The sequence below is a fragment of the Chrysemys picta genome, chromosome 20 (genome assembly GCF_011386835.1).
Source record: "Chrysemys picta bellii isolate R12L10 chromosome 20, ASM1138683v2, whole genome shotgun sequence".
Classification (NCBI taxonomy): domain Eukaryota; kingdom Metazoa; phylum Chordata; order Testudines; family Emydidae; genus Chrysemys; species Chrysemys picta.
The window spans coordinates 24,097,039-24,118,708 of record NC_088810.1 but is presented as its reverse complement, the minus strand read 5'-3'; the positions used below and the strand labels follow the sequence as shown (position 1 = coordinate 24,118,708).

General features: G+C 42.9%; 1 protein-coding gene across 6 annotated transcripts in view; it reads left to right on the top strand.

Annotated features, from left to right (window-relative positions):
* The window catches only part of GATAD2B (GATA zinc finger domain containing 2B), a 78,849-nt gene that overhangs the window by 12,018 nt on the left and 45,161 nt on the right, over window positions 1-21,670 (top strand). Inside the window, exons 1-2 of one of the 6 annotated variants that reach the window (XM_042843161.2) lie at window positions 11,231-11,415; window positions 12,737-12,836. The exons of 3 other annotated variants lie outside the window; for them this stretch is intronic. In XM_042843161.2, the coding sequence (XP_042699095.1) occupies window positions 12,835-12,836 (2 nt within the window). In that variant the 5' untranslated portion in view covers window positions 11,231-11,415; window positions 12,737-12,834. Of the gene's footprint in view, window positions 1-11,230; window positions 11,416-12,736; window positions 12,837-21,670 lie in introns of those variants that run through there. 2 more of the 6 variants (XM_065574046.1, XM_065574048.1) reach the window with 2 other exon arrangements.

Genomic DNA, 21,670 nt, shown 5'->3' with positions numbered 1-21,670 from the left:
CAGAGAGATTATTTTACCTCTGTATTTGGCACTCGTGTGACTGCTGCTGGAATTCTGTGTCCAGTTCTGGTGGGGCCAAAAGAAATGCTTCAAAGATACCCTCAACATAAACTTCAAGATGTGGCATCGACACCACACACTGGGAGACAGCAGCCCAGGATAAGATAACTGGCGAAGACTTGTCAGAGAGGGAACGTCCACTTCTGAGGAAAATCGCCTTGCTCTGGTCACAGAAAAACACCAGGAAAGACAACCGCCACACAGCAATCAGGGGCCAACCCTGTTTTCCAACACCATCTGCCAACGAGCCTGTGGCTCAAGGATCAGACTCCTCTGTCACCAAAGGACCCATGAAAAATAAAACCTGTGAAAGATCATCCTCAACCTCAAGGGATCGACGACTGCTGCTGGACTTCTGTGTCCAGTTCTGGTGTCGGCAATCCAGGAAAGATGCTGATAAATTGGAGAGGGTTCAGAGAAGAGCCACAAGAATGATTAAAGGATTAGAAAACAAGCCTTATAGTGAGATGCACAAAGAGCTCAATCTACTTAGTTTAATAAAGGGAGGTTAAGGCCTGGTGCCCACTTAGTCCGGACTTCGGACTAAGGTACGCAAATTCAGCTACGTTAATAACGTAGCTGAATTCGAAGTACCTTAGTCCGGACTTACCGCGGTCCAGACGCGGCCGGAAGTCTCCCCCCGTCGACGCCGCGTACTCCTCTCGGCGAGCTGGAGTACCGGTGCCGACTGTGAGCACTTCCGGGATCGATCCCAGAACATCGATGGCGTGCCGCCGGACCAGCCGGTAAGTGAAGACTAGGCCTAAGTGTTGACTTGATTAGTTTAAGTATCTACATGGGAAACAAATATTTAATAATGGGTTCTTCAGTCTAGTAAAGAGAGGCTTAAAATGGTCCAATGACTGGAAGTTGAAGCTATACAAATTCAGACTGGAAATAAGAGGTATGTTTTAAAGAGGGTAATTAACCACTGGAACAACGTACCAAGGAGGTTGTGGTTGATTCACTATCACTGACCGTTTTTAATTCAAGATTCAATGCTTTTCTAAAAGATCTGCTCTAGGCATTATTTGGGGGCAGTTTTCTGGTCTGTATTCTAGTATGAGGTCCTACTAGATGATGACAGTGATCCCTTCTGGCCTTGGAATCGATGAAATAGCGTAGCTGTAAACTAACTTTTACATTGGGTAACAGTCATACAAATATTCCTGTGCAGGTAAGGTACATAACACAGACTAGTAACCAGAGTCCATTATTTTTTAATTTGAGATCTAAATTGTCTTGGATATTAAGAACAACTGGTGGGGTGGGGGAGCTCCCTTTAGCATTACAGTGTAATTGCTGAGGAGATGAACAAGTCCAAGGGCATGTTTAAGTCATTAAATCCTTAATTGCATTTTATTTACTGGGAAACGTCATAACTTCAGGGTGGCTAACGCCAGACACAAATTGACCTCAAGTCTGTGTGAGGTGGTTGTATTCCAGTTGTAATTTCCTCCTTAGTTTTTCCCATTCCTCTGAAATGGAAATGTCCTTGACCTACACTGAGACACTTTTTGCTCCCTGTTCCTGTTTATCCCCATTCTTCTGCTCCACTCTAGTTTGGGGGTAACACCCAGTTATTGCATAATCAGTTTCCTTGTGCTGTGATTGGCTCAGAGCATGTTTTGAAGTTATGTTGAATGTGAGCTTGGGCTTCCTGTTTAAAAAAAGTTTCTCTCACCTTTCCTAGCAAAACTGTGACCCACCTCTGTTGAAAGCCTCTGCAAATGTCTTAGCATTGATCCTAAACTGTACCATCATCTGACTGCAACCGGGGACTGTTAATGTAGAAAAACACTGCCACAAAACCACACTTAAAATAAGAGGAGAAAAGGTGCTTCAGGATCTCTGGTCTGGAAGAGAAGAGCATTGCACTGCTGAAGTGAAAGATTCGTAACCTAGGAAAACCTAAGGTGAAGAATAAGCAACAGGGGAGCAGATGAGCCCTCATGAAATGGACACTGTTCTCATCCACGTTGCTTTAATAATACATAAATAAATAAAGGCTTTCCAATTGCTTAAAGTGTGATGGTCCCACTGGCTAACCTGCAGGATTCTAACCAACTGCATCAGCCTTGTTGGATTAATTCTCTGAATTATGGAATCACTGTGACCTCTTGAAACCTTAAATGCACCGTTTCTTGCTAGGCATTTCTCAAATATGCCTTTACTAATAGAGCTACAACCCTCAGACTATATGCAGTGCATAGTCTCTCAAGGTCTGAGAAGCCTCTTGCCTCACTCATATTTAGCGTCCAGGTACATGTATATAGGAAAGCGGATCACTCACCCTTCTACTTCAGAGAGCAGTTGGTAGTTGCTGCCAATTGTGAGAATGGAAAAACCTGCTCTGAAAGACACACGCAGTCCTTGTAATGCTTGGTCAAATAATTCACTCAAATATTGCACTGGGAAGCAAAGAATCCTAAGAGAACACAGATCAGCAGAAATGGCCCATTCCACCCATGGTGGCAAACTTGATCATCTTGTGTCAGCCCTGCAGTTTTTTTATATTGTCTAACAAAATGCTAGATTGAGTTTAAGATGTCTTCTCTTGGAGTGGGGGAGCCTGCTGTCATTGAGACCTCCTCCAGGGCCCTGGTCATGCCCAGTGTCTTTGCTGACACTACAGCACTTTATCCAAAAAAATAAAATGTAAATGAGAGGTAGCCTCCCCCACCTAACAAGACAGGAACATCTCTTACCTGTATTCATCAGCTCAGCCTCCCCAATTTACACTTGGTAGCTTCAAGAGGACCTGGAAGTACTTATTTATGAATGGGATTATGACGGGGTTGCCAGTGATAGCAAAGGACTGGACTTGATGACCAGAAGATCGCTTCCAGTCCTCTGAGCCAAACCGTGGACGGAGCGCCTAGAATGAAGTAGCACGAAAACTTAATGGTGCCCACGTTGCTGTGTATTGGTGATATGAGGTTTTGTTTTTGGGATGTTGCTTTTAAATTGCTTTGTTTGCTGTTTTTCTTACAACAGTAACAAACTTGTGCTCGGATATTCTGTTGCCAGGTAGCTGGTTTTGCTTGTAGAACGCCACCAAACAAGAAGTTCTTAAAAATTTCTGTGTGTGTGTGTGCGCGCGCACACACACTAAGTGCAGGAGAGAGAAAAATTAAAATATTGACTGTTTAAAAATCAACTGGGCCTTCATTTTAATTCCCTTATTTTCCCCTCTCATTTGAATGTCTCAAATGGCATCAAATATCCTGTTTGTGGGGAGAGTCAGTTCTGTGCTTTCTGTCAACAATAATTTCTGATAACATGCTTCTTGGTTAAAATAACCTTCTGCCATGTCTCGCCTACTGTAGAGGATAGAAGACTTCAACCAAGGACAAGGTTCAACACAACAGTGTATGCCTTCACCCCCGGCTGCCATTTTCCCTGTGCCTGTTTTAACCCTTGTCCTGCCCGGCTACATTTAATAGATTTGTCTGGTACTTGTCCCAAATATTATGAAGGCCCTAGCCACCTTTATCATTTATTTTAGGACTGTGCTATCAGCCCAGCTTTCTGGTTTGGTGTGCAGTGTCCAAGTTGGGCCATACATCTTGTTTTGTCATTGCTTACATATGCTATGATTTATTCCATTTTTGAAAAAGTGACTGCAACAAATCTTAATTTGTGTGAAATTTGGATAGATTTCCAATAAATCTAAATCAGTAACTCAAAGCAGTTGCATACATACCATCCTTTCCTAGCTTTCTGGTCAGCTGCCTGTTTCACTCTCCGATAACTCATAAGAAAGGTAACATGAAGGCTCTCACACTATAGACTACTGACACTGGCCCTTTGAGTTATATAAAGATCCTTTAAAAAGCACAAGTGAAGAGAAAGCAAGGACTTCTGGGCTTTAACCTCCCAGCAGAGCAAGCATGATTCAGGAGAGATTTCTCAGCCATGGATTACCTGAAGATCATCAGGTTCTGGAAAGAGTGAACCAGCTATTGTTACCACTCTTGTAGCGAAAAGGCCTTTGAATAAGTGGAAATAGAAGCATCCAGAGGAAAGGATCCTAAAATACGTTTAAGTGAATAGTCCAGTGACCTCTTACCAGTACCTTTTGCCTTCTGGTTATAGAAAATCATCAGAGATCTTGGATGGGAGGCAGAGGAGGGGATTGGAGCAGATGCAGAGCATATGCGCCAACCCCAGTTGGTAAAAAAGGCTTTCACTTCTGCTGAATCACTGAGAGGCCTCAAAGCAGTGATTTAAAGAGCTGGACACCGATGAGGAATGCAGAGAAAGAAAAAAGCGTCTTCAAAAATATTGGTGTATAAAGATAGCGAATACTGTTAAACTGTCTGTTTTGGGCCAATTGCTACCAACTACTGCAGACCAGGAAATGAGGTGACGAGAAGACTGGATTGTGGAGGGGTATGGGTTAGACACTAGTGTATCAGAAGGGTAAACACCTTTTATTCACTACTGTCTACCACATGGAGGAGAAACTACTGGCTTGGAGCTCCAGGATTGGGAAGATGATGCTCATTGCCCTGTAGAGAAATAAACCAGTGATTTGGAGCAAGCCAAGGTGAGACGATGATGGGGAAACTGATGTATGAGTGGTCTGACCTTATTTAACGCAAGATGCTTTGAATTTTACAAAATATGCCTGATGACCTCAAAACAAACTGTAAAATCACATGAATTAAAATTGAACTTGACACCATGCCAACTCAAAGAATCCCTCCCAACCGACCCAGTCCACAGAAGCCTGTGGCTTGCAAAACTATCTGCCTAAATTTGTTTTTAAATCCCTGTTCAGGCACCTGAGTAAAAGCAGCACAGCTTTCTGAGGTGCTGAATACCTTTTATCTCCCACTGACTTTGGGGGTTCTTAGCACTCCTGAAAACCAGGCCACTTATACTTAGTCACCTGGCTTTAAAAGTGTTGGCTATTGTGAGAAGGTGAACCTCGAAGGTCAAACATGGCTCTGTTGGGAGTGAATTTCAAATCCGAAGGCCCTCAGCTGAGAATACCCAGTTCCCAAATGGACGCATCTAGTGACAATCAGCAAGAGCATCTCAGCTGTTGAAATTAAGCCTGAGGAGAGGAGGGGCAATCTGTGACCTAATCATGACCCCGAAGTGTATAGTGTGTGTTAGATCAAGGCAGGCATTACCTGGAAATGAATTGGAAATGTGTGCAGTCTGTGGGGCACGTGTGTGATGTACTCCATGCAAGAAACACTGCGAGTTAAGCAGGTAGCATCTGACATTACCTGAATTTTCTTAGTGGCCTTCAAGGGTAACCTCAAAGTGCTCTGTAGGAATTGGTGTAGGAGCAACCAAGGAGTGGATGATGGTAACTTAGCATGCATCCAAAAGGAAAAGTTACGAACACTTTGGCAAGTAAATATGATCGGATATAGTGGTTGAGACAGGGCTTTGGAGCGGAGCCCGGAGCAGCTCCGGAGCAGTGGAGCTGCAGGTTTTTGCCTGGAGCTTGCTCCATAGCCAGAGCACAGCTCCAAAGCCCTGTATAAGAGGAAGCTCGCTTGGACTTCTTTGCTAACTAGGTGGCTCCTGAATTTCTAGAATCCAAACAGGGACTCTTAGATTGTGAACCTAGTGAAAGGCAAGTTAAAAAAAACAAAAAACAAAAAAAAACCCTTCACTTGAGTGAAGAGAAATTTCTGCCACTAACCCGTGGGCATGATGTCTAAAGAAACATGCTGGCTCTGAGTAGATCAGAGACCGTTCTTGGCCAAGCCATCTACACTGAGCTGATGGGTTCTTTCAGAAAGCTCCACTCTTCATAGGAGAGAGATTTCCTTAATACATTTTGAAGAAGCCTTGCTTCCACAGGCAGTACAACAAAGGATGTTCAGGATCTTCCGTAAAACTATGAAGCACTCTACATAGTGCAGACTGCTTGACAGCTGTGTTGGAATTCCTTTTTTAGCCTTGATTTCTCTTATTCCTTAGCGCCATAGGATTTATTTATCCCTCCTTCACTTGCGGATAGTCTCTGCTTGGCCACCTCCTTTCCTTGCTTCTAAAGCTGAGCATCTTTTCATCACTTGCTGTTTGTAACATTTTCAGTGCGCACATCCTGAAAAGAATTAGCGGTGACATCTTGTTGGGCCCAAACAACGACCTCATTAGGTCATCATTCTATGGTAACTACTATGTAATTACAGACTAATTAGATATTTCTCCCTTTTTGTAAACCAAATTGTTCCATGTTATTTAATAAGGCTAACTCAGATGGTACCAATGCTTGGAATGGCATGGAAACTCTAGTATAATTACCAGATTCTCTGCACCTCATGGATTAAGTGCATGATAGTAACTATGTATTCTAGATTACTTGGTTATTTGTGCACTGTGTAATAGTTTATTTTTAGAAGAATGGATACTTAGTTCATGCAGGTTTGATTGGTTTGCATGCAAAATATTGTAAAAGATGTAATTTGTAAGTCGGTCATTTTTATGCTTGTTCCACAAATAAATTAAATGTAGTACTAATTACATGCACTAAGTATCTCCAAATTTACTATAGTGCTCTTGTTAACCTTTGATTATTGTAATTTTGTAACTTGCCACCAAAAATGAAACATCCCATTTAACAAGATATTTCTGTTGTGTATTAACACAATAAACAGTTTACATCCTGTTTGACTGACACATTGGATTCTTAATTTGTGTTTGCCAAACAGAATGTAGTACTAAGTTTTGAAGTAATCTGTTTTATCCGCTTTGGAAAATACTAAAACATTCATTAATGTACTAGATTTTACTAGAATTTAACAGTCCATTTCTAATAGATGGTACAGAGAAGTGAGTTAACCTGTAGTTTTTAGCTGTCTAATATTGTGTAGGAGCTTTAATCCTGTTCATAACAGAATAAGTTGAAATTTATATATAATTAAAAGGATATTGTCTATTTAAACATTAGAAAAACCAGGTGAATGAGATACTGGTATTGGACCGAAGAACTTCTTTGGTCCAATATAGGACATTTGAAATAGATAAGTAGTAGGTAAAAGATTACTTTACCCATCTTGTCTCTAATATCCTGGGATCAACACAGCTACAACAATCCTGCATACGAATTTAAACATTAGATGTTTTTAACTCTTTGGCCTGTGTTAATGCATTAATGATTGAAATGGAAAACTTTAAAAATACAACTTTTTACATGGTGCTTGTGTGATGAAAATTACGTTTCACGTTCTTGATGGATTTCACTTTCAGGTTTTTAATTCTGTAATGTCTAGATTGTAAATGCAGGGGAGATTTTTTGTAAAAACTGCCTGTATTAGAAATATTTCCAGGATTATTTAAAAAATTCAGTCAGTCCAGTTTTCATAAATATTTGGTGGTTTTTAACAAAATCTAAATCTCTGGGTCAAATCTGAGTTGCTGTTGTCCTTGTCGCTTTCTAGAAGAATTGTATTGTACAAAGCTTAGAATAGAATCTGATTCCTTAACAAGGTCTCAAGGTGTCATGGCCACACTTCAAAAGCTCACAAGGGTATCTTAGTTTCGTATTAGAGTGGGTCAGATTGGGGCAGCAAATGCACCAACACACAATATAATGGCTGAAAACTTCTCTAGAGATCACTACAAACAGAGTTGGATGATGTGTATATCCTTAGTGTAGTCTTGCTTGTGAGGTCTAAGGTCATATGGAGATACTGTATATGAAAGTTGTACAGAACATTTTATCTACTGTATAAGTTTACTTGAAACAAAAAAAGACAAGACATGAAATAGGGACACAAGCTCAGTACTGTGTGTTGGCAACATGGATGAACTGCTCCCAAAATTTGCTTTGCAAATTTTAAATAATGTGTGTGTGTGTGTGTGTGTGTGTGTGTGTTAGGCACTCAGTGCTGAAGCATTCAGTATATTTGGATGAAAGCTGTATATGAATTTCCAAAGTGCAGCAAGTCTCTTGCTTATTAGCTGAATTTCTTTGAGAATTGATCAGAAGCCTCTCTGCGGGTGTGGGGATTTGGTTTTCAAAGGCACATGAACTGGAGTGTGAGCAGCAGTCTCTCTAGAGGATAGAGCAGGGGGTTGGATCTCTTAGGTTTTCTTCTTTGCGCTTCTACTGACTCACTGACCTTGGAGAAAGCCACTTAACGTGTCTGTTCCTCATTTTCTCTCTCTTGCAGGTGTGAGGTAGTCCAGGTATAGCCTTGAAAATGTAAAGTACTATACAAGTATTAATTCTCTATAGAACTAGTGTATATTTTATCAATATTACAAGTAACTAAAGAGTTAAATATAATGGGCCAAATTCTGCTATTATGTAGGTATGTGATGCTCAGCCTCTTTAACATCAATGGAATTGGGTACCGATGTCTGAAGATAGAATCTGCCACAGTGAATGTATCATTTAGACCAAATGAATTAATGACTTGCGCCTTCCAACAATGTGGCATGAGTGTCTGAATTCAGAAGTCTTCATGGTAACATTTAAGAAAGGTCTGCTATTTACTATCCGTTTGTAATCACCCTCATCATATTTGAACTTTTTGGGTATTCTGATAGTGACAGATTTCCATAGGCCTCTGTTGTAAATGCAACATAAATTAATGCCCTGTTGTTATCTTGTGTTGCTAAATTCACACCCAGTTCTAGGACAATAAGCTTTGAAGGGCTGAAGCTGCCAGCAGATGTTTGCTAGGAACATCTGTCAAAAGCTAGTTTGTATTGGGTTGCCTCATGGTAGCTGAGCATTCTTAGTAGTTCAGTATATTTTTGCAGCAAATAGGGGTGTAGAATGTTGTCATCTTAGTAGGACTTCATTCTAGTTCATGGCAGTGTTTGAAATTGATCTCAGTACAGAGACCCAGAGCTGATGGGCATTCATTGGGCTGGAGGAAGCCCGCAGTATGGTTACTGAGCAATTTTTTTTTTTTTTTGCTGTTTTTTTGTTCTAATGAACAAAATTCTCATGACTCCTCAGTACCACCAATTTCACACCATTCCCTAATAATGGATCTGCCTTATCTCTGTTGCACCAACCAAACCTTCTTTTCCTCTGTCAAATCTCTCTTTTCTCCTCACAAGCCTCCAGTGCCATCTGCTTCCACTCTTGCACCTGATCCTTAGTTGTTAGATTGCACCTATATAATCCAGACTTAAATTCTCCTGGGGGCAAGGACCTTGCCTTCCTGTGTACCTATAAAGTGTCATGTACACATGCTGTACTATATAGAGCTGCAGGAATTTGCAGTTTGAAATTGCTTTATATTGGCACAGTTGTAATGCATCAACGTAGGACTTGAAAAACCTACTCTCCCCAAACATAATTGGGCTGGGTGATTGGGGCTGCTTTAGGAGTGCAGGTGTGGCAGTGCCTACTTATACCATTTGAGTGGTGCTCTTCAGCCCTGTTGTCTCCCCCATCACCTGTCGCCCGGCAGTATGCGAAAGTCTGAGTGAGAGGGCTAAGGAATAGCTCAGAGCCTGGAGTTAGATGTAGTATGTAGCAGAAGTCCAAGAGAAACAAGACTGGGCATACCAGAATGGTACACCACATCTCCAAAGGACCAACATTGCTGTGGGGAGCAGAGATTAGTGGTATTGAGTCCAGTCCATTGGGCAAGACCTAGTCCTCATAGGGATATAGTCAGGAAGGAAACAGCTGGTGGAAGATGAGCTTTCAGGCCCAAATTTTAGGGAAGGACCCAACATCTTGCTGCTAGGACGTCAAGTCATGGGGAGGCCTGATGAGCAGGAGACACTGGGCAGATGGGGCCCCAACTACTATGGGTCTGGGGTGTCCAGGGTTCTAGTGGATGGCTGACCAGTGGAGGATGAGGTAGAGGAAAACTGAGAGCAAGAGGCCAGAGTCTTTGAGCTCAGCCAGTCAGGGAAGATCTGAGACCAGACCTACTCCGGGGATGGACAGCCTGAACGTGTCCGACCATCTGCAGATGGGCAACTTAGCTAGACTAGACAAATGGAGGGGGTTCAGGGGAAAAAGCAGGTAGATTAGATTTAAAACCACTTGATTTGATTTCCCTTGCTCTTGGGAGATACTGCCGAGTACGGTAAGCACATGCACTGTTTTCTCTCTCTCTAGGTAATAGTGACTGACTTGCAGTGGGGTCAGGGGAGGGTTTTGGGTATTTTGGCCTGAACAATAAATTGAGTGTTTACTTGGACTAGTAAGCATTGGATACATTTTTTTCAAGCCCTGCTGATCTGCACAGGTATTGGAATAAGGGCTATTCTATTACATGAACACCAGATGGAATATAAACTTTTTTTTTTTTTTTTTTTTTTGCACACCTCCTTTCCTACAAAAACATGCCTTGGTCGGAACCTTTGGGTACTTTCTTAGTGTGTTATCAAACTCCAGCAAAATATCAGTCGTAAGCCTAGTGTGTAGAGAAATGCATTGTGAGCATGTCAGGGATAGAGCTGTTAAGACAATGAGGATGCTGTGAAGAAGTGGTTTCATTTCCGTTGATGGTGTGGCATGCATGGAAGGTAGAGTAATCTTGGTATGGTGATCTACCTGGGTTTGGCTGGAACATGTACAAGAGCTGTAGCTGATCACCTCTGAAACACCTGTAACAAATTGATTGTAGGAAGAGAGTATGCCAGTTACAATCAAGTTACTGGTATTGGAGGGGAAAAATTGAGGGGCTGATGCCTCGATGTCTGACGCCATGATTTCAGGAATGCTACAAAAATCCCCATCTTTCCTGCATTAGCTATTCTCTGACTCCTAACACCAGGGAGGTAAGCATGTGTGTTGGCGAGATGCAGACAAATGAGATTATCGGCATTCTCTTTCTTATGGATACATCTTTATTAATTGCTTCTCCACATTGATGGAATGTCCTTAAAATTTGTTTTGGGAACTAAACAGTTAAAATAGCGTTGGAGGAAATGAGCTCTCATGAATGAAGACAAAGTTTGGCAAGATGCCAGAATCTGCTGAAGGGGGGGGGAGAGGCAGCTAACTGACTTTTATACCACAAACGACTTAAAAAAATTAAGAGATAATTCCATGTCCTGAGGTTACAAACCGGCTGCAACTGGTTTTTTTTCCCCTGCCCCCGCTAGGCATCATGGGTAAAAGTAAGCATCCCCCTTTTCTTTTGTTTAATATAACAGTACAGCGCATGATTGGCAGGGAAGTGCCCGTTTTGAGACAGGGTTTCTGCAGGTCCCTAGAGGGGGATGGCACGCGGGGCCGCCCATGTTCTACGGAGAGGGCTTCTCATAAAAAAAAAATCTGTCTTTCTTTCCCTCCCTCCCCCTTCTCACTCTGTCTTCTCTTCTTTCTGTCTCTCTTCCCCCTTCTTTTCTCTCTGTCTCTAATTTCTTGACAACTAAAGGAGGCAGCAGGATATTGTACCTGTAAGTATTCTTTAGACTGTCCTTTTTAACAGACAAAAGGCTCTTTATGGATTATCATGGCTGTTTTTTCTCTCCTTTAACATGAGTTGGAAGGTTAAATGTAATGTTTTTACATTATATTTAAAGAGAAAACTGCACCGTTGCTTGTGTTTGCTGTTGGACTGATTCCCTCCCCTACCTCCCAAAAAAACCTCACCTCTGTTCAGGTTCCTTGTTCATAGTGCGGTGTTCTTGTGGAATTACTAAATACGACTCTCCCTGATCTAAAGCTGCAAGGGAAGGCTTATTTTGGGTATATAAAAAAATTTCTTTTGTCTGTAGTGCTGATGGCTTGATGTAATAGCTCACCCCCCCCCCCCTTCTTTTCATGTCAGCTCCAACCCCTCTCTGTGAATGGAGTCAACCAGCTGACGAGGGTTAGTGCTGGCACGGTGCCAGGGGCTGTGAATCTGTGTGTGCGTGTGTGTAAGTGTATACAGAGCACAAAGGGAAGGCCTGCAGTCTAGGAAATCACAGGCTATTATATAAGGCAGCCTGCGTCATCTCTGCTTGCTCAGGCTGACGGATGGGGAGTAAAGCTGGAGGAGGATTGTTAAGAGGAAAACTCCCCCTTTGCCCCCTCTTTATTTTTAAATGACCAGTTCATTGAGAGTGGATAATGTTTGCAGCCTTGCAGGACCAGTTTCCCCAAACATTCAATTACAGCCACATTCCTTGTGAGGAAAAGAGATTCCTCTTCTTCCCCCCCCCTTCTCCCCCCATTGGCTTTCGGAAAGAGGGGGGAAGCAGCTTATATTTTTGTCTCCTCATATTTTAAATGATTTTGAGGTGGGGAAACATACAGACTGCCTTGCTGTATCCAACAGCTGTGGTTAGTTAAGGTCTCTGTTTTAATACCAAACTGGTTTTAATAACTTAGCTTTTCAGAAAAAAAAACACCTGAGAAATGAAATTTTAGATACTAGAGCAAATACTAATATTTTGCTCATTCTGCTCCTCTTTCTTGGTAGAGTCTGACAAATTGTAGTAGAAATACTTTTTTTTTATGCCATCTGCTACACACAGTTGGGTTTGTACCGTACAAAAGTCAAACACATGGCAGCAAAATTATAGAACGTTCTGAGCTTCCACACATCTGGACAGTTGCAGTTTTGGGTTCTGGTTGGGGTGGTGGTGTGTTAACTGCTGTACAGTTCCTATACTCCGTTGCAGTTATGGGCATTTTGTTCTGTGAGACAGTGAATTGATTTAGAAGTTGTAATTTTATCTTACTGACCACAACAATTTTTTTGCATTCATTTTTTTTTAATTTGCTTTCTAGATACATTGTACTGCACAGACCCCGAATTTGTGTTGGAGAGATGAGAATTAAGTATGCACATTAATGAATAGAGCTGTCGTAATGTTACCGTTTCTTCTATGTGAGTACTTACATTTGCTCTGATCATTCAGATCTAAAGAACTGGTTTGTAAGGGAAAACAGTGGAACTGTTTAGTGAGTTTGCGCTGAAATGACTATAAGAATTTATGGTCTGCTGCAATCTAGAGACAGCTCCCTGATTCTGTTGAGAACTAGCATTACGGTTTGTCTTTTTAAATGTTATCTTTATTTTTTTACTCTTGCACAATCTGAATTAAATTATGAATAAAAACCTAATTTAAATCTCTTAATTTTATGAATGACTCTTCTCACTTTCAGCATTTGGAATATTTAAGAATATTTCTTGGCTTTCAATTTTTCCTTTGTCAAGGAGGATTTAGGATTTTGTGTTCCCTTTAAAGAAAGATGCATTTTCTGTTCATGATAAAACCTACATGATAGGCCTACTTTCCCTCCTTAGCTGCGTAAATTTTCCACATCTACAAATACCCAATCACACCATAGTATTTCTTTGCAAGTTACACACTAACGTGAATTGAGTGTAATATTCCTTGACAACTTACAAGCCGAAGTATCAGGATTCGAAGAGCAGCGTGTTTTTATTTGTTAGCGTTTGGTACCGGTGTTCTTGAAGATCTCTCTTCTGACTGCCTAGTCGTTAAGTCATAATTACCTTTTTAGGTTGTTATCCTTTTTATAGTATTGTATGGAAATGCTCATCTTGGGAGCCAGCCATTTTGTATGTGCTGTGTTGAAATGCATTTTACGACATAGATGTTGGTTTGTATTCAGCATAGATGGAAGTTAAGACATTGTAGCATTGCATATGTCAGGCTCTTTTGAGTCATTAGACAAATGATTTCATCGTACGCTGCCGGTTAGCTGCCCCAGCAGGTTCAGAATGAGAAGCAAAAATCTCTGTTTAAAATCTTTAGTTTATATAAAGGCTTGCATTTTGTTTGAGGGTGAAACTGGAATCTTTAGCATATCTGAATTTAAAGTGGCTCTTGGGTAGCATGAGTGGAGAGTCTTAAGGTAAGCAGGACCTTTGCTTTGTTAGAGCATGTAAAGAATTTTCAATACCAGTAAACAATAGAAGACTGATTTAATATTTTCTTTTGTCCAAAAGAAGGATTTATTTTTAAATACATTAATTAGGATCTAGCAGGGTTTCTGTTTTTTGAAATTCTAGATACCAAGATGGTGGAAATTGGCTTTTTGGATTGACTCCTCTGTTTAAAATCAGTTGGATTTGCAGAAGTAAGAAGACTTCAGCACTTTTAATTTGCCTGTAGCTTTAATGTGCATTGAGGTGGTTAGGCTGAATGCTTAGTTCTAGTTTTCTTTCTGTGCAAATGTGATGGATAATGTGGGGATGTCATGTGTTTCTTTTAACTGGACCAATACATAACTTCATTCGCATGCTTCCAGACCAAGAAGCTGTTAGTTACGTGTTCAATATTGTATACATCTGAGTAGGCTCAAATTTTTTTATCTCCAAATCTTGTGGATTATAAACTTGTTTTAGTAAATCATCTTTGAATTAATGCAACTTCAACTATTCTTGATTTCTGTTTGAAGAATCTGTTTTCCTGTGGCTTTTGTTTTTGTGTATGTATATGTGTGTATATGTATATATGTATAAAATACGTTGCTTCTACTGTCTTCCTCTGGTCTCTGAGGTTTAATCCATTTGTCTGTGGAGTTCCTGCTGGTGAGTTGGGGTAAGGTCCTGTATGCTTTAGTAAGAGGTTTAGTTTAAGGTGCACCACAGCATAAAAGATGGGAATCAATGGAAAGACATTGTTACAGGATTGCAAGTTCTTCTCCCTGTGGGTGGTGAAGAAGAAGGTTACATAGACCTGTGTGAGAATAATGCTCTACCAGTTTTTTAGTGCAACAGAGGGTCCTGTGGCACCTTTAAGACTTAACAGAAGTATTGGAGCATAAGCTTTCGTGGGTGAATGCCCACTTCATCAGACGCAAATCTGATGAAGTGGGCATTCACCCACGGAAGCTTATGCTCCAATACTTCTGTTAAGTCTTAAAGGTGCCACGGGACCCTCTGTTGCTTTTTACAGATTGAGACTAACACGGCTACCCCTCTGATACTTGACAGTTTTTTTAGACTGATTTTCATTAGTTTGATCCTGTGTTTTAGGGAGCGTGCATCTGGTGCAGAAGTGCGGGTGGAGAAACAGTTTGGGTTGGGTTGCCTAGAAGAGTTGAGATTTGAGGTGGGTGGGAGAATGAAATTTAGAGTAAAAACCAATCAGTCTGAGTGTGGCTTGCATGAAGGCTGGTTTTAGCTAACTGGAATCCTTGTGACTGGGCCACTCTGTTTGCGGTGCCCTGTGGATTGGATGGCTTCTCTTCTTCCCTGGTCCTATTTTTCACATGGTGGTGGGAGTTGTCCCATTGTTTCCTGAGGCTTCCTGTGCAGGGACATGGTCAGTTTGTCATGTAGGTGTATTTGTTTGCCTTCCACTTGGGAAGAAGAGAACACAAGCTAATCTTCTTGCCTCCTTAATGCTAACTGAGAGGCTTCTAAATGTCCTTCAGTTATTGTAGATGGCCGTCTAGTTCTGTTCTTGCTTCTCTTTATTGGTGGCAATGGTAGCTGTCTTTTTACCACAACTTCCTACTCTGAAAAGTTGTCAGATAGCATTTTCAAAGGACTATACAGACTTATTCCCATTTTGAGTATTCCTTTGCTGCTTTTAGCACAGTCCTTTCCCTTATTGTAGTTCAGGGGTTGGCAACGTTCGGCACACGGCTCGCCAGGGTAAGCATCCTGGCGGGCCGGGCCAGTTTTATTTACCTGCTGACGCGGCAGATTCGGCCGATCGCGGCCCCCGTTGGCCGCGGTTCGCCGTCCTGGACCAATGGGGGCGGCAAGAAGCCGCGGCCAGCACATCGCTCGCCCGCGCCGCTTCTCGCCACCCCCATTGGCCCGGGACGGCGAACAATCAACCGAACCTGCCGCGTCAGCAGGTAAATAAAACTGGCCCGGCCTGCCAGGGTGCTTACCCTGGTGAGCCGCATGCCGAACGTTGCCGACCCCTGTTGTAGTTCATTTAGAATCTTTTCTAACATCTTTTTGTCCTGAGGGATCTCACTTTACAAATATGGCTACACAGAAAAATCTCAATGGCTGCCATAGGGGCTGCCATATGTCTGTGTTTAAAGCAGGGTGGCTCTGGTATGGAGCAACTGACAGGATCTGAGATTACTGGCCTTCAAGGCAAGTGACCTGGGTCCCCATATTCCAAGAATCAGTTCACTTGCAGTGAGATGCAACCACCTCGCTAGGTAGGTGGACTGTAGAGTCGTCTGTGTCACAGGATGGTGTCAAATTTTGGTCAAGAACACAGGGCAGCCTCTCCCACTCCCAGCAAAGTAGTTAACTTAATTACTTTCTCTAGGCAAAGGGGGGAGAGGTGTTAGGTGAGTTGCAAATGATCAGATACATTTTACAAATGTTCTAGATCAGTGGTTCTCAAACTTTTGTACTGGTGACCCCTTTCACATAGCAAGCCTCTGAGAGCGACCTCACCCCTTATAAATTAAAAACACTTTTTAATGTATTGAACACCATTATAAATGCTGATGGCAAAGCGGGGTTCGGTGTGGAGGCTGACAGCTCGCAGCCCCCCATGTAATAACCTCGCAATCCCCCTCAGGGGTCCCAACCCCCAGTTTGAGAACCCCTGTTCTAGATCATGGAAGGTGCAAAGAAAGCTCTGGGGTCTCCACGGTGCGTGCGGAGTGGAGATGCCTGGAGGAAGAGTTTAGACCAGCAGGGAGGTGGGAGTGGAGTGAGGCAAGATCTTTGGTACTGCGGGGAGCAGGTCCCTGGAGAGTCCGTGTAAAGGGGGAGGGCTCTTGGGATCTGGATCTTGAAATGAATAGGGAGCCAGTGGAGCTGTTTGAGATGGAGGCTGATGTGCTGTCGCTTCCCTGTATGTTTAAGCTGGTGCCTGGTACCTTGTCCTCAGGTCCCAGACTTCCCTAATATACAAGTTTAGTGAGAGGGGAAAGGAAGGTGCAGGTGAAGCAGAGTTGAGGTCTGTAGAGAGATGAAATGTGTTTGGTACCAAGGTTGCAGATCGTTGAAACAAACTCTGATATATGCATCCGAAGAAGTGGGTTGTAGCCCACGAAAGCTTATGCTCTAATAAACTTGTTAGTCTCTAAGGTGCCACAAGTACTCCTGGTTTTTTTTGAGGATACAGACTAACACGGCTGCTACCCTGAAATCTGCTTCTAAGGTTTCCTCTGCTAAATCCCTTCAGGGCAAGTTGGTTATTCTTCCTTGAAACCATTGGAGGGCAGAGACGGTCTTGCTTAGACTCGGACCTGTTTCAAACAGGAGGCCTAGACTCTCTGAGCCTTTCACCAGCAGTTGGGTGGGAGCCTTAAGTGACTGGTCTTGGCTTGTCCCCTACAGTGGGTTTCAGTGGACACAAAGAAATGCTTTAATTATTGGTTTAAATTGTGTAATATTTTGATGAATTTCTTTAACTGGAGAAGGGCTGTGAGATTCTTAGTCCTCTGGTATGAGCTGGCAGGGCCGACATGCCCTTTCTATGGGTAGCGATTGGCATGGACAAGGCAAGGGTTAAAAGGAAGAAAAGGCTAAATGCTCTTGAGCCAGTCAGCAAGGTTCAATTTGGGAAAGCCCCTAGGGAGCCCAACACAAAGAGCAGCCATCCGGCCTGTGTGCAGCATCCTCCACAGATGCCCAGTGGGCTTCCCTGGGTGCCCCGGGTATGGGCGGTCTTGGCACAGGGAACCGTGCCACACCTGAATCAGTTAAGCTGGCTTTAAAGGTGGTATGGGAGCTCAAAGCCTGGTAGCCATTTGTCCAGCCTGGTGATGTGGGAGTTCGTGGTAATGGCAGGAGCTCTCTCCCATTCTGTCTGCCCCAGTGAGCTGTTGATACCAGCTGGATGGTGAGCATGCGACACTGTCCATGTAGGATTTCTCTTGCACAGGTGGTGGTGGGGTGCATCTCCGATATCCCTGATCAATGGCAAGTGTGGCATTTAAGAACATAAGAATGGCCATACTGGGTCAGATCAAGGGTCCATCCAGCCCAGCATCTTGTCTGCCGACAGTGGCCAATGCCAGGTGCCCCAGAGGGAGTGAACCTAACAGGCAATGATCAAGTGATCTCTCTCCTTGCTTTACCTTGGCATTCAGTTTACTGGCTGCATTCTGACGATAGATAAGTGGAGGAATATTGGCTAGGCCTGGTAACCATACAAGTTTTGTTGGTTTCAGTTTGCCTGTGATAATTCTCATGGTATGATCAAGCTTAGTGTCTACTAGTGTAACGTGAGCAGAGTTTAATCAAACTTAGGGCACAATATCCTCCAAATGAGTAGCAGAGAATGAGCCCCAAACTACGTAGTGTTTGAGCATTGGCTCCCCAGGTGAAACCTACCAACTTGTTCAGGAGACAGTTTCTGCTCTTGGACTATTCAAGCTAGTTTAGTGCGATAGTATTTGCATGTAAGCTTGCAATCTAGGGTGACCCATAAATAACTGGCTTTTTAACAGACTGATGGACTGTAGTTCTTGTTGTGTGAGTGGTGGACAGCAGCCCCAATTAAACAATGTCCCATGTATTGCTTCCAGGGACTGGATGTCCCACGTTGTCTTAGTCACAGTAGCACGTTTGCTGCTTGGGGAACTGAGATTTTTAAATGGAAGGATGGGGAAGGAAAAAACCAAAAGAAAAAAGTTTTTGCATGTGAAACTCTTCTCTTCTCCCCCCCCCCCCGCCCCATGCTCAATAACAGGACAGATGTGCAGCAGTGCACAGACACTGGACCAACTCCTGAGGCAGTGGCAGAGGGGCATGCTGGGTGAGTTGTACCTCTTTGACTTTATGAAAGATGAGCAGCTCCATGCGCAACAGGAGCTGGGGCCCGTTTTGATGTGTTCCTTTCTTCTTCACTGGTATTGTCATGCTTTCTTCTCGGGGGCAAGAGCCCAGGGAGCTGCACCTGCTACTCAGGTGCTGTCAGCTGTGCCTCACTGGCAGCTCACTTCATAATAGCTTCTGGTGCAGCTGGAGCAAAGATGACTAAGGAAAGTGGGCACTGCTTGTTCTCAGGTGAGAGAGGGGGCGGTAGCGAGAGGCCTTGTGTTGCTGAAGGCTAACTTGGCCAGGGAAATTTTCCTTTAAGAAATGCCAGACTGGATCAGTTGAGCAGTCCATCTAGCCTAATATGTATACTATAATACTTACATTTAGTACAAATGCCCTATCCTGTTTTAATCCTGCCAATGATTTCTTGGGGCAAGGAGTTCCAGTGTCTGAGAAAATATTCCCTCTTAACAGCTTTGAATTTGCCACCTTTCAGTTTAATTGAATGTCCACTTGCTCTTCCATCTCATCTCAGGGTGAATAAGAGGTCCTGATTTATCTTGAGACCATTATTTTTGTGCCCTTACCACATCTCCTCAGTAAAACAAACATCCCGCCTCTGCAATCTCCATTGGAGATTTTTTTCATGCCTCTATTCGTTCTCACTGCGATAGAGATGTGGAATCTTTGAGCCAAAGAAGATAGAGGCATCTGTTTAGTTAGAAATGTAATTCTCACTCCTTTAGACCCGAAGACTCATGCTAGAGGCTCTATGCATGTGGAGGAAGGGACCAACAAAGCTATGCCCCCCTATTCATCAGTTTAGTAGAGCATTTCCAAGTTATTTGTCTGGGCATTATCGCAAATCATGGACCTGGGCCTCATTGTGCTAGGTGGTGATATACAAACATGGAACAAAAAGGTGGTTCTTGCCCCTGGGAGCTTACAGACTTAGTATGGTTGGAGATGAAGGTAACAGTGAGACAGTACTGGTCAGCAGGATGGGCAGTGGCCATGGCACACTAGCTAACCATTACCAATTCTGTTGTAGGCATTGTGGCAAAGGAGAGTTTAAGGAGGGCAGTGAGGTAACATTGTGACGGTTTGAGTGAGGGGCAGCATGGGAGAAAGCACAAAGGTGCTTGTTTAAAGTTTAAGAACTGGGCAGTAAGGTCTGGCATTGTTGACAGAGCGGAGGCAGGAGTCCGCATCTCAGTAGCATATAAGGTGATAGGTACTATGGCGATTGGCCGTGAAGGACCTTGAAAGTTAAGAGAAGTTGTTTGGTTCAGTGGAGTAGGGAGAGCCAGTGGAGTGACACAGAGTGTGGTGACACTGGCCAAAGTGAGGAGAGAAGAAAATATTTGTAGTAATGTTTTGAATGGGGGCAAGAATGGATTTGTCAAGGCGAGAGAAGAGGGTGCTGCAGGAGTCAAGACATGACTGAGATCTGGGATGAGAGTTCTCACAGGATGGAGAGGAAAGGCTGGATCTTTGAGATGTTGTGCAGGAAGAATCATGTACGTATGTTAAAGAATGACTTACTAATACATGCCCTCTTACCCTTTTACACTTGGAAATTGTCACTGGACTGATGACTTTCCCCAAGGCACACAATGTGTTGCTGGCAGACCTGTGACTGGAGCCCAGGTTCCCAGTCCCTTGCTTTAACTAGAATGCCAGATAATCTGCAGTATCTACGGACACATAGCAGACTCTTGTTAGCAAACTTGCTTTGCCATCCCATGTCCCTCAGCTTTCCAAGCTGTTAGGCCTTCCAGTACCTGATTCAGCATCAAGGGAATGTCACCCATGTATACTTAACAGAGGCATCCTGTGTCAGTATGGCATTGCTGTTCTCTGTGATAACCCTCATCTGTCATATCGAGAAGGTCCTGCAGGGTAGGAACAGCCTTTGATTTATCTATGACACAGGTTGTTAATTTAATCTATGGTTGGTATACAGGCAGGTTTGTTGTTGAATGTGGGGTAATGATAGCGTCCTTCAAAAGGTGATTCCCAGGATGTCGTGTAGAATGAAACCCTGTGGAAAGTGATCGCTTTCCACATGCAAGAACCAGATAAACTTTCTGGCTCAGTTGGGATTGAAGGTCAGTCCTGAAGTCAACTGACTTGCTTTCTTTTATGTGGTGTTCAAAGCACCACAGAGGAAAGACTCTTCTGGGTCTAATGACAAGTGTGGGAGAGTGTAGTTTTAATGGTAATATGAAGAAGAAGAAGATGGGATATAAGTGTATAAAACGATAAACTGTAGGCAGAAGGTAGTGAGATTTTTTTCTTGTCTCATAAATTATCAAAACACATGAACAAGGGGACAGTCAATGGATTATAAAAGATGGCAAATTAAAAATGGATAAAAGGAACTACAAACACATAATTAGACTATGGAACTCATTGCCACAGGAAGACGTTAAGGCCCAGAACTTGACCAGACTGAAAAAGGAATTGGACATTTATATGGATATCAAGAATACCCAGAATGCCTTTAATAAAATAAAATAATAAAAAAAAAAAGGCAAGAGAGATTAACCTTTTGGCTTAAATCCTGAGGGGTTTTTCTAACTAATAGGGGAGTAAAAGATTGTCCCACGTCTGCCAACTGCAGAGCTCTTCTGCCTTCCTCTGAAGCCTCCGGTGCTAGCCAGTGTTGGAGACGGGATACTGGACTACGTGAGTCTCAAATCTGATCCACTCTGCAATTTCTTTGTTCTTAATAGCAGGGGACTGGCAGTGGGGACTCCTTGGTTCTCTTCTGTTACTGATTTGTGACCCAAGAAGCTTAAATCTCTGGCCTCAATTACACAGCTGGATTATCGAGGACTAGACAAAGTTTAGGTCCCCTAACCACTCTATGCCTCAGCTTTCCCGTCTGTAGAAGAGGAGTAAGACTTGCCTACTTCTGTAAAATGCTTTGCGATTGCTAGATCAAAAGTGCAAACAAAGCATTACATATTTTTGCAGTGGCACCAGATCAG